This window comes from Cricetulus griseus (assembly GCF_003668045.3).
Source record: "Cricetulus griseus strain 17A/GY chromosome 1 unlocalized genomic scaffold, alternate assembly CriGri-PICRH-1.0 chr1_0, whole genome shotgun sequence".
Classification (NCBI taxonomy): Eukaryota; Metazoa; Chordata; class Mammalia; order Rodentia; family Cricetidae; genus Cricetulus; species Cricetulus griseus.
The window spans coordinates 233,563,645-233,576,819 of NW_023276806.1; the positions used below are offsets into that span (position 1 = coordinate 233,563,645).

Sequence of the window (13,175 nt, forward strand, 5' to 3'; positions counted from 1 at the left end):
AGGGAACGGCAAGAAAGCAGTGTCACAGAATTCTCAGGTGACTGTGTCAGAAGTGAACGAGAGGGTCAAAAGGTCAGCTGCCGTGTGGAATCTGAAAGCTCATCAAAGGTCTTCTCATATACTGTGCTGAGCTAAAAGCACCGGTCCAGCTTGTACTTTAAATGGACTGCTTATCCACACCTGACTGCACATATCTGGCTGAGTTAGGAGCATATTCTAGTGATAACACATTTTACTGACCAGCAGAAAAATCACACTCATTAATACCTACAGTTCTCACAGAATAAAGCCTTACGTTTCAGGAAGCTGTACAACAGACACAAATCTTTAAAGACTTTTACCTGAAAATGCAATGGCAACAAACATTGTCAGCCATCTTCCCCAAAGTGGCAGGTTTACTTCATTCAATTTCAGGAAATACCTGCCAAGTCTCAATAATCATGGTCTGCCCTTCCAAGTCAAACGGTGGTTATAAAAGCACTAAGCCACGGCAGTTCCCAACTACAAGTACAGCAGGCTCCCGGAAGATGAGGGTGCACACAAGGGCTCTGCTCAGGGCCGTTTGCCCACACAGCAGCAGCATGTGAATCTCAAGACTAGGTTTAGAAAGTATAATAAATAAAGTGCTGCCTGGGGTGAAACCAGACATCCAGCTCTGTGTGAACAGTAAGGGAGAGGCAGTGATAATACAGTGATTGCTGGCAGAGCATGGCTGTCCGTCTCTGCCCTGGCTCACACCAAGGGACCAGTGGTTTGTGCCTCTGCAGGTGTTAGTCTGTCACTGCAAATGTCCGTCAGTTATAAAAAACATCCTTTTCGCACTGTTATGAAAAGAACTGCTATCATGGCTCCCAAAGGATCTCAGAGACTCTTGGGAATCCATGGGCCACACTTGCCAGGACAGGCTCCACCGCTTCTACAGAATACAATTACAAAAGAATCTATGCAACACTGCAAAAGATACCTCTTACCTTTGCCAAGGCTAAACACAAATGGCTCATTTCTATCACGACTGGAATCGAACTTCTTTCCATTTGACAATTTTCCTTTGTAGTGGACATAAACTTTGTCACCAATCATCGGGGTTTCCTCACTAGTCCCCACTCTTTTGACAATCTAGAAAATACAAACATAATCGGGAGAGGGGATTCAAACCTTTTTACTTATAAAAGAATTAAAGGGCTACACAGGCACCCATGACACCCAGACAGATTTGCAAATTCATTCCAGTGTCTCAGGAAACTCTCTTCCTAACCCTTCATGTTACATTCTACTGCTTCCTGCAACATTCGATCAAGATAATCAGGCAGGAGAATCACTGCAGGAGGCAGCCTGGTCTACACGGTGAGCCCTGGGCCAGCTAGCATGTATTGTGAAACCCTATCTCAGACAAAACAGAGTTAACCAGTGAAGCTCAGCTGGCTGCTTTAAGGCCCCATACTCACATGCTAAAACCTCCCAATAGACGTAGGAGCAGGCTGAAAGTACACAAATTGAACTAGGCCAAAGAGTGCAGAACGTCTTAAACAGCCACAAAGGTGGCCACCGAAGAGCTTCAAAGATGTGGTGTATTTACTTACCTCCTTTGCTAAAGATAGTTTATGACTCTACTCTGCCATTCACCCTGATGTAACAGGTTACACTTCCATTATTTGAATAACCTGTAAAATCTAGACTTGGATGATACCAAGTAACTTGTTTTCTAGCAAAGGAAAAAAAAAAAAAAGAGTAACTACAAAGTGAAAAATATTTAGTCATTGTAAAAACCAGAATATTTCTTTTATTCTTGGCAGAGTAAACTGCTAGTGCAGTTGGTCAATTCTTGGAAAAGAAAATTCAATCCAGGCATGTGGTGGTGCAATTCAGCCTGTCAATCACCTGTGCCAAAGGGGCCATTTTCAACCGTTCCTAAGATAGCAGTTACCATCTGATAACATCCTCTTTGGGGAGAGTTTGATTTTCACATGAATAGTTACTTGCTTTTCAACTCTTGGAGATGTGGCTCTGCACCCCCACCTCCCATAAACACTAAACACCACGAACTTAGATTCCTCAACTTTTTTGACTCAAACACCCTTTTTTGAGACAGTTTCTCTGTGTAGCCCTAGCTGTCTTGGAACTCGCCTAGTAGACCAGGCTGTCTTGGAACCCACAGAGATTCCCCTGTCTATGTTTTCTAAATGGTGGGATTACAGGTGTGCACCAACACTGCCTGGGAGGCCCAAATATTCTGCAAAGGAAAAAAGGCAATAATGTTCTTCTTGGTCTTTTTTCTCTCTCTCTGGTTTTTTGAGGCAGGGTTTCTCTGTGTTGCCCTGGCTGCCCAGGAACTCGCTCTGGAGACCAGGCTGGCCTAGAACTCACAGAGATCCTCCTGCCTCTGCCTCCCGAGCGCCGAGATTAATGTATGCAGTACATTGTGTATGTATGAACCACATGGCTTCTTCCAGGCTTAAAAGAAAAAATTTAAAAAGTAAAAAAATTTAAAAAGTAAACTAAAAAAAACTACATGAAATCCTCAAGGGTCTCTGATCCCTAACCTTCATGAGACACTAGGGCCCAGTGGCAGTCACCAGTAGGATTTGTACTTTAGGACAATTAATGATGCCCAGGCATGTGGGATGGGATTGTGGTAGTCAGATGGCCATCTGCAATAGAAACAGGCATCACTCTGGAGTGGGGGTGGGCTGTGTGTGTATGTTCTTGTGTGTGTGTCTGTCTGTCCGTCTCCCCAGCAAGACGAAACTTGTGATAAAGTCTTAGGTTGTCTTAAAGATAAAAATCTAATCAATTAATTTAAAAAATGTAAACCAAGCTTTTATTTTTCTTGATTAATATTATTATGAATTTTACAAACAAGAAACCCCCCGGGGAGGTTGACAAATGTTCCAGGTCACAGTTGCCAGACCCACTGAATCGTCACCCAAAGCCCCATGGTGACCAGGAGAATCTAGACAGTTAACAGATGTTATACTCACTGTTTTTAGATGTAGTCCTTAGAACAAAGGAGACTATAGTTTACTGTCTTTATTTAGGGGCTCTGAGTGGGCAAGGCAGCAATGTGCACTCCCAGCGGGGATGCTGTGGTCTGAAGAAAGTACGAATAGGATTTGTCCTCTCTAAAGCCTACACTGAAATCCGATTGCTACTGGGCCAGTGTTGGGGCACAAGGCCTTCAAGAAGGAAGTGGGTAGTTAGGAGGAATCAATGCCTTACTTGTGTGAGCTCCCCGTGGAGAGATTGGGTTCGTCACAGGAGTTATAAAAGGCTTGCCTGCTCCTCATTTTTGCCTCCTAGACTGCCTGCCTACCCGTTTCTACTGTGAACTCAGCCGTTGCTAGAAGCAAGGAGATGCAGGCATGCCATGTTCTTGGACTTCTCAGGCTATAGACCTGTGAGCCAAAATAAACTTCTCTTTTATGAATCACCCAGGATTCCGTTTCAGAATACACAGAATCTGCAGGACCTTGGAGGTCGGGTCTCTGAATGTGGCACACTGAAGACATGAGGTAGGAGATGCTGCGGACAGCCTGAAAAATCTCCAGTGTTTTGAGAAATTTCTTAGCACTTTGGATGAATAATTAAGAGGCTGAGAAGCCTCAGGAAGAAGACACCATGGACTGACAGCATAGAGCTGTCAGGCAACAGGAATCCATGGACGTTCAGAAGACCAGCACAGAAGTGAGGCTTCCCCATAAGCAAGAGAGGCAGGACCAAGTCAGCGGTGCCCACACAGGAACCGCTGAATTTTCACATGGCAGGAGAACATGCAAGATAAGCTCAGCAGAGACAAATTAACTACATAAAACGTGTGACAACAGTGTGGGACAATCGTGTGTTCAAATCATTTAACCTCCTAGTTTCAGCTTATTCACCTATAAAATGGAAGAATTTGACCTACTTGGTGGCACAGTCCTGTAATCCCAACTACTTAGGAGAAGACTAAGGCAGGACGATGGCAGGTTCAAGACCTGCCTGGGTTACAGTGTGAGTTCAAGACTAGCCTGGGCTACTTAGTGAGACCTTGTCTCAAAAATACAACCTTGGAAGTCAGGCGTTGGTGGCGCATGCCTTTAATCCCAGCACTTGGGAGGTAGAGGCAGGGGGATCTCTGAGTTTGAGGCCAGCCTGGTCTACAAGATCGAGTGCCAGGACAGGCTCCAAAGCTATACAGAGAAACCCTGTCTCGAAAAAGAAAAAACAAACAAACAAACAAAAAAAATACAACCTTGGTGATGCTCTTGTCTAAGTACCGTCCCCAGTCCCACCATCATTAAAAGTACACCATCCCATAACACTGTTGCAGAGATGCAAACTAAAACACTACGTGAAGAGGCTAAGGAGATAGCTCACAGGGGAAAGTGCATGCAGAGCAAGCAGAAGAACCCGGGATCAGATTCTCAGGGTCTATGTAAAAACCTCATCACGACAAACTATGTCTGCCACCCCAGTTCTGGGGGGCAGAGACAAGTGGATCCCAGAGGCTTGCTGGTTACACAGCCTTACCTAGACAGTGGCCTCCAGGATTGATGAGAGACCCTGTCTCACAGAAAAGTAAGGTGGAGAAGTGACTGAGGAAGATACCCTGACAGAGGGCAAGAATACATGCACACCATGCAACACACACACACACACACACACACACACACACACACACACACACACACACACAGAGAGAGAGAGAGAGAGAGAGAGAGAGAGAGAGAGAAAGTATTTCTTGTGCTTTAAGTACATAGGAAAGACGGCCCAAATATATATTGCCTGTGCTCCTCCATCATGACATACAGAAAGAGTCCTTGTGTGTCTTTAGCACAATCACTGTGTACCTTCAGTGCACTAAAACAGTCTATTGAGAGCAATCCACACAAACACTCTGCACTATGCTTATGGAACCAAGCATAACCTGGGCTGTTCTGCGGGGCCTGAAATGTAAGTGACCAGGGTGGGTTACTTTACCCGGCCCAGCCTCAGCTGCATGGACAGCCCTCAATATGAAGACAGATGGGAATTGAGCTGTAGTGTTCACTACTTAGCCTTAGTTTAAAAATTACCAGCCACCCTTTCCCTCTACAAAAAAGTTTGGATAAACCCTGTCTTCCTTCCACACAGCAGATCTCCCTATGCTCTATACCTCTGTGGCCTCACCTTTAATACGCCTCTATCTTTTTTGGTAGTAATATCTTCTCCTTGTTCAACCACGGTGGCTGCGGGGTTTTCTCCATTGTTACTGGTGCCTTCATCAGTAGTCATTGTGTTTTATAAGTAGAAAACCTGCCAAAAGAAAGGTATTTTCTTCAGTGAAAATATCATTTCTTAATGCACCTGAAAAACCCCTGAGAACTGAGCTTACATAAGACTAATAGAGTTAAAACACCAGAAATAATAACAGAAGTATTTGCTGTGCTCATGTATTAATGTCATCGGACAGGTAAATAAAACAATCACCCAGTTCTTCAGTTTCCCATCTAGCCCTGGTCCTAGATTAGAGGGCAGTAGAACAAGCAATAGTGTACAAGTGGGGTCTGCTGGTAATTATATTCCTTAACTACACAGGGAGAAGCTGCCCTCTCAGAAGGTTAAAGCATCCTTCTACAGCCACGCTCTTTGGAGAGAACTAAGAGCTTTCCAGGTGCTCTGTTAAAGACAGGGAGTTACCAGTCAGGCATCAAAGAGGTAACAGATAAGAAACAGCAGAGAGCCATAGCTCAAGATGGCAAGCACCTGTCACCTGTGGACCTTCTGGGAGACTACACTTCCCACCACTCACTTCCAACAGCAACAGATTGAGGTTTTAGGGGCTGGGTGTGGTGGCTCATGCTTATAATCCCAGACCTCAGGAGGGAGACGCTGCAGGATTGCAAAATCAGGATCAATATTATATAATGAGTTCCAGGTTAGCCTGGGGTATGAGACACCACCTCAATTTAAAAGAAAACCAAAACAAAACCATTCCCCACACACAAAAAGGAGAGAACAAAGTCACTTTCCCACAGCACTCAAGGTATCTCTCACATATAATATGACACTAACCAGTCTTTCAGTTCCTACTTCTCTTCACACAGGTCCTTTCCCATACCCAGTCCAGGGCTTTCCCCCATCGTCACTCTGAGAGATCTTTTTTCTTCCCCCACATGCCAGCTCCAGTACCTGTGGGGGAGTCATTTGGCCCATTCTGTACCCTTCCTTAGCTCACCTCGATTGAATGTTGGTATTTATGAAGCATTCCTGGTAGATTAAAAGGGTCTGAGATCCCAGGTTATGATATATATAAATATGTTCATATTTATAGTCTTTAAAGGTAATACAGACCACAACTCTGAAGTTTTCCCTCTGTTCCTACTTCAGCTACTCTCAACAGTGTGGTTAGGATAAAAAAAATCTGCTTTCATAAGGAGATCTGAATTCAGTGGTATGATATGTATTTTTAAATATATGATTCACCCCCCCCCCTTCCCTGAGACGGGGTTTCTCTGTGTTAATAGCCTTGGCTGTCTAGAACTCCTGGAAATCTACCTGCCTCTGCCCCTGAATGCTGACAACTGACCACTTCTAAAGCTATCCCACATTAGGGTAAGAACAGACTCCCTGGGCCCTCGATTTACAGTCAAAACCAAATAAAACAACTTCTATACTGTGAAAACCCACTCTACTGCTAGAACTAATGACTAGACAACTAAAATATAGTGTTTTAACTCATTTCCAAACAAGCTAGTTAGGTTTTCTTCAGTCTGCGAAACTTGCTGTACTGAAAGATCTTCAAAGAGAACACCAAAATCCCAGGGCAAAGCCCCCATTCTTGATTTTCTAGCACAGTTTATACCAGAATAAAAGGTCCAAATGTTTGGCTCAGGGTAAGTGAAAGGCTAGAACAAACTGTTCTCAAACAAACAACGAAAGTTAAGTACCCAGTCTACATGATGCTGGACTAGATAATAAGGAAAATCAAACAAGCTTTTGGAAACCCAATGCTTGTGACATATTTTCTGACGCTTGGGAACTTGTGTGAAGCACCTAAATGGCAGACAGAGATGGCCTTTTAAGTTATCTGGAGGGAGCAGGTCATGGACTGTATCCATGGGAAGTATGTTTTGTAGGTTCTCCCAGATACATGGACCTCTATCAACAGAACAGATGATCAAAGCACTGGAGAAATTAAAACCACTTAGTGAAAATTTGTTGAGAAAGGGTCTCCAGCACAACCCCTGCCTACCTATCCGGAAAGGAAAGGAGAAAGGGCCTTCCCAACAAAGTGATAGAAAACTTAAATACATGATTTTAAAGGCTTGGTGGTGCACACCTTTAATCCCAACACTTGGGAGGCAGAGAACTCACAGAGGATCTCTGTGAGTTCGAGACCAACCTGGTCTACAAGAGCTAGTTCCAGGACAGCCTCCAAAGCCACAGAGAAACCCTGTCTCGAAACAAACAAACAAAAAACCAGGTGATGGCATCATAACCAAAATCTGAGTAGAGAAAAACTAACTGGCACTAATAGTTTCTGAATGCACAATGGCCCCAACCCATTCAAAAATAAATTCATAAGGAATCCAAGGTGTTCCAGCAGTGCTGGTCATGCCATGTCTAGTTCTGAGCACACACGTGCATTTGACTGTGCACGCCATCATACCAGTCAACACCAAACAATACTGCTTGCAACCCCTTGGCTCAGACTGGAGGCTATTGCCCTCGACCAACAGCAGTGTTTTTGCTGCACATACAAAATGTTCTGCTCTTACAGAAAAGCTGTGGTTTAGGGAAGTAATATTTTCCTACTGCCATTTCTCAGCATGTAATATCAAATTAGTCTTTGAGTTGGATTGCACTAAACAAATGAGTATGTCCATCTGCTGGTATGCATATTTGCTTTCATCTTTAATAAATCCAAAGATTGTTTTCAAATAAACTATTAATGACTTAACAATAAATGTTCGACTTGTGTATCTTTTTTTTTTTTCTTTTGGTTTTTCGAGACAGGGTTTCTCTGTGGCTTTGCCCTGGAACTAGCTCTTGTAGACCAGGCTGGTCTCAAACTCACAGAGATCCACCTGCCTCTGCCTCCCGAGTGCTGGGATTAAAGGCATGAGCCACCAATGCCCGGTGTGTATCTACTTTATATACCTGTATATCTGGGATTGCATAAGAATTTATGGGGCAAAAAAGGGGTCATGAGTGGGAACAGTTTAAGAAAACTGATCTAAGCAATATACTTTTAATAGGTGGCATGTGTCACAACCAAATCCTGTGGCAGCAACAATCAGATAAACCGCCTCACAGTAATGTAAGGGGAGGTATATATTACTTATGTACTATTTCTTCAAAAAATATTTAATTGGCCTGGCGGTGATGTGCACGCCTTTCATACCAACACTTGGGAGGCAGAGGCAGGTGGATCTCTGTGAGTTCAAGGCCAGCCTGGTCTATGAAGCTACACAGAGAAACCCTGTCTTGGAGGAAAAAAAATTAACTGGAAGGCTGGAGAGACAGCTATGTGATTGAGAGCACTAAGGACTGAGGTTCAATTCCTAGCACCTACACAGTGGCTCACAACCATCTGTAACTCAGTTCCAGCATATCTGAAACCCTCTTCTGGCCTCTATGGGCTCTGTATGCAGATGGGACCCAGACACACATGCAAGCAACACCTACACACATAAAACTAATTAATTAATTAATAAAAAAGAGAGAAAATGTTTTTTTTCCAGCCAGGTGCATGCTGGTGGTGGTAGCATACTCTGCCTGCAATACCAGCACTTGGGAGGTAGAGGCAGAAGCATCCAGGGCTAAGCATTAGCCTCAACTACATGAGACACTCAAAAAGAGATCAGCCCCAAATACACATAAGCAAACTATATGAACTCAGCAGGTTGTATTTATAAATGTATACACATTCGTAATAACAATTACAGATTTGAGAGGGGGGCATGGGAGGAATTAAAGGAAAAATGGTATAAGTGCAGTATTCATATATGAAATTCTCAAAAGAGAAATAATTAAGTTAAAAATAAATGATGAAGGAAAGAAAAATTTGGCTTGCTATTCAAATAAGCATCAAATCCCCACAAGCCAATTTGTTGGCTTTGCAAATGCCAACCTGACAAAGGAACTTACTCAACATTTAAGGGAATGTAGTACTGTAAATCTCGGGGAACGGCTTCTAACAGTATCGCTGAGTTCATATGAAGAGAATAACAGGAATCCTCAGAGCAAGAAAACAAACCCTTTTTCAGATTTCAAAGCCAGATAAATCTTAAAAGAATAAAGAAATAAATCAAATTTTCCAAATATTTCCCCTGAATTCCATTTAGGCCACTAGAAGTGTATGGTTCTGTAAGTAAACAAATCAAATAAACCTTTTACTTTATTGTGTTATATTTAAAAAAATAAAAGACAGGACAATTCTTAAAACCCTTTAAGGCAAACTGAAGAAGTTTCAATATTTTTCTAACAGAGTCTTGTGTTCTTTCTCCATCCTAGTTTTACTCTGGATTTAAAATCACTCTTACCTAATGCTATTATTAATTCATGATAAAGCTTATTGTACTGCACCAGCTAAAGGGGGAAATTGCTTCCCGGTGCACCAGAAAGGGAACACACAGTTCCTTCTGCTATGGACATGCCAGATAAGCACACTCTCTCCAAAGTGCTAGTCAGCAAACACCTGAGACAAAACATGACAATGAGCAGACAACCAGTATTTCATCATCTTGAGCTAACTAAGCAGATGGCCAGACCTCCCCAATGAGAAGCCATTGTGCGCTCTCCCCACGGCCCATGCCACGGTGACTACACCTGATCACCCCAAGTGTGGCAGGAAAGTTGGCAGAAAGACTGAAAAAAGGTGAGAGCGGGCTCCCTAGGTAGAATCCCTGAAAGCCATGGCGAGCGCTTCCAAGCTGCCTGAAGCCCCAGTGAGCAGAGTGGTACCCAGCTGTACCTTCTTTCTCCAGCCCCTGCAGGTCTCCCACCCTCACAGGTCACTTCAACTTGCTGACTCTCACCATCTCTGTCCTCTGCTTCCAAGTCTTGTTGGAGAGATGTCAGACCTTTCAGTCTTATCCTTCGGGCTTCTTACTAATGTTGCTAACACTGTCAAGCTTAGGATCACCCATAGAACTTTTAAGATGCTGTTGCTGCCTGGACCCCAGCCCCAGGGGCCGGGCTAAGGAACAGGGCACCAGGTGTAGGGCATGCTGCATGGTCTCAGCATACAGCCAGATGTGGCTGGGAGCCAGCACTTCTCATTTTCCAACACTGTCCTTTTTGCTGTGTTAGGAGAGACTTACTTTGAGATGGAATTTTTAGATCATCATTTGGTCAGTAGCTATGACCAATATTTTGTTTAGTCTGTTCCAGAGACTTTCTTAAAATTAGTAATGTTTTTCATTTTTCCATGATTTTTTTAAGTTGACTGCTCACAGCACTTGTGACTTTGTGGCTGTAATTCCACATCTCTCTGCAGACACTACTTAGAATAACAGGACATTTCTTAAGAATAAGTATCTGAGCGGGGTGTTGGTGGTGCACGATTTTAATTCCAGCACTTAGGAGGCACAGACAGGTGGGTCTCTGTGAGTTCCAGGCCAGTCTGGTCTACAGAGTGAGTTCCAGGAGAGGCTCCCAAGCTACACAGAGAAACCCTGTCTCAAAAAAACAAAAGAAAAGTATCTAACTCAAGGTTGTTTAAAAAGGCAAACCAGAAGTTGGTGTGTTTCCCAGTGTCTTCAGAGGCACTGGGCAACGGTAAAGGGAGAGGGACAGGCAGGGTCTCCTGAGTTTGAAAGTTAAGCAGAAGAGGGATGAATAAAGACACCAAGATGACCGGTGGAAAGTTTGGTGTTTGCAGCATGGCTTTAGAGGGAAATGAGTGCTTTGGGCAGGGGGATGTGAAGGTTTAATTGTGTAAAGGACAAATTATGTTTAAATCCATAAGGGAAAGAGCCAAGAGGGAATGAAAAGTAGTGATTCAAGAATGTGCACAGCCAGGCAGTGGTGGCATCACACCTTTAAATTCCAGCACTCAGGAGGCAGAGGCAGGCAGAGCTCTGTGTGTTTGAGGCTACCCTGGTCTACTTAGCGAGTTCCAAGACTGCCCCCAAAGTTACAGAGAGACACTGTCTTGAAAAAAAGAAAGAAAGAAAGAAAGAAAGAAAGAAAGAAAGAGGATGTGTATAAGTTTCCCCATTAATTAATTACCTACAGGTTGTATAAGTTAGAGCTAGACTGACAGTGTTGCTAAATAAAATATTTCTTTTAAAAGTATTCTTATTTTGAATATTAATTTATCTTATGTGCATGGGTATTTTGTCTGAATGTACGTCTCCACACCACATGCATGCCTGGTGCTTACAAAGGCCAGGAGAAGGTGTCAGAGTCCCTGAGATGAGTTACACACAGTTTGGGTGCTGGGAACTGAACCTGGATCCTTTAGAAGAGCAGTCAGTGCTCTTAGCTACCAAGCAATCGCTCCAACCCCAAATCAAAGTGTTTCCTTAAGTAGGTGGTCATGAAAATGTCTGAAAATTTAGAAATTGGAACCATAAAATTTAGAAATTCGAACCATTAAAAGTTTCAATTTGTGAAAGGACAAGCTACATCTATGTGCAGCTGTAGGTTACCTCACTTAAGCCTGGACGCATTAAACACTCAAATCACCCAACTAGGAAAGAAATGTGTCTTTCATTCAGAAAGAACACCAGTGTTTGCTGTAGGTAAAGTGCATTAAAGAGAACACCATTGTGGTAGATAGAATGTGTCACTATGGTGCCCGGAGATGACTTGGTCTCCTAGGCACAGGTTACAGATGACACTGCAGGTGAGGCAAAAACTGCTTGTATCAGAATGTGTCACTATTCTTGCAGTTAATAAAGTTTTCAACTGTCTATAGATTGACCTGATTACAACTACACAGGCATATGAGACCTAAAGTCAAACATCTGTTTCCATCATCATTTCCCTTTGGGGTTAAGACAGCTACAAACTGGAAGGTGTGATGCCTTACCCATTGCAGATAACAGCCTTGCAATGCAAGAGAAACAAAGAAACAAAAATGGGAAAGCTGATAACATGGCCCTTTTTTTCACTTAGATTTTTTTTTTTTTTTTTTTTTTTGGTTGTTGCTGTTTTTTCAAGGCAGGTTTTCTCTATGTGGCTCTGGTTGTCCTGGAACTCACTCTATAGTCCAGGCTGGCCTTGAATTCACAAAGATCTGCCTGCCTCTGCCTCCTGAGTGCTGGTATTAAAGGCGTACAATACCTTGGCCCAGCGGCCTTTTTTGTTTTACTTTGTTTTTTAAACAAAGGGTCTCTATACATAGCCTTGGCTGTCTTGGAACTCACTCTGTAGACCAGGCTGGCCTCGAGCTCACAGAGATCCACCTGCCTCTGCCTCCGGAGCGCTGGGATTAAAGGTGTGCGCACCACCCAGCTACTTGACCTTTCAATTCCACAACATTAAAACTGCAAGGCAACGATACACACAGCATGCATTCTTCCACCTCACCAATCACTTACATGTTTTCTCTAAAATGAGACTGAGATCCTCACAGTGCTTTAAAGTTAAGTAGCACACTATAAATGTTTACGCGTCTACAAGCATCACGTTCCTTAGCAGACTGTGTGAGAAGCACACAATAAATTGCGCATTGTCCTCACCCCATAAAGCCACTACCACATCCCAGATAAGGAATACATCTGCTGTCCACAAACTTTTCCTTGTGTCCTTTTCTAACTCCTTCTGACCCAGCTCAGGTCTCCAGGAAGTCTCATCTGCTGCTGTGTTGCTCAGACTGCCCTTGAACTCAAATGATTCTCCTGTTTTATCTCTTAATGCCACGGTTACAGGGGTGTCACCATAACTAGTTCCATTGTTCTTTCTTTTACTTATTTTACTTCAGAAAAATTTGCTACATCCAAAGCTACAAAGATTTTCTTCCAAAAATTTCATAAAGTTGTGCGTTACATTTAAGTTTATAATCCACTGGGTTTACTTTTTGTTGGGGGCACAGGAGTCTGTGTGCTCACAGACATGTCCTAGGGAAACCTGGAATGTTAAATACATAGGGTTGTTCCTTCAAGGGAAAAAATGCAAAACCTGTTTTCCACCCAGAAGGCTGGGGGGGGGGGGTGCTTTCTAGCCTGTATGGCTTGTATATATGAAAGTGCATCTGTGTGGCTGAA

At 43.2% G+C, this 13,175-nt stretch overlaps 1 protein-coding gene across 2 annotated transcripts in view; it reads right to left on the reverse strand.

Annotated features, from left to right (window-relative positions):
• The window catches only part of Fkbp5 (FKBP prolyl isomerase 5), an 83,797-nt gene that overhangs the window by 41,662 nt on the left and 28,960 nt on the right, over nucleotides 1-13,175 (reverse strand). For both annotated transcript variants that reach the window (XM_027389041.2, XM_027389040.2), the window contains exons 2-3: nucleotides 5,146-5,271; nucleotides 972-1,116 (exon numbers count right to left, since the gene is read on the reverse strand). In XM_027389041.2, coding sequence (XP_027244842.1) covers nucleotides 972-1,116; nucleotides 5,146-5,250 — 250 coding nt within the window. In that variant the 5' untranslated portion in view covers nucleotides 5,251-5,271. The remainder of the gene's footprint in view (nucleotides 1-971; nucleotides 1,117-5,145; nucleotides 5,272-13,175) is intronic.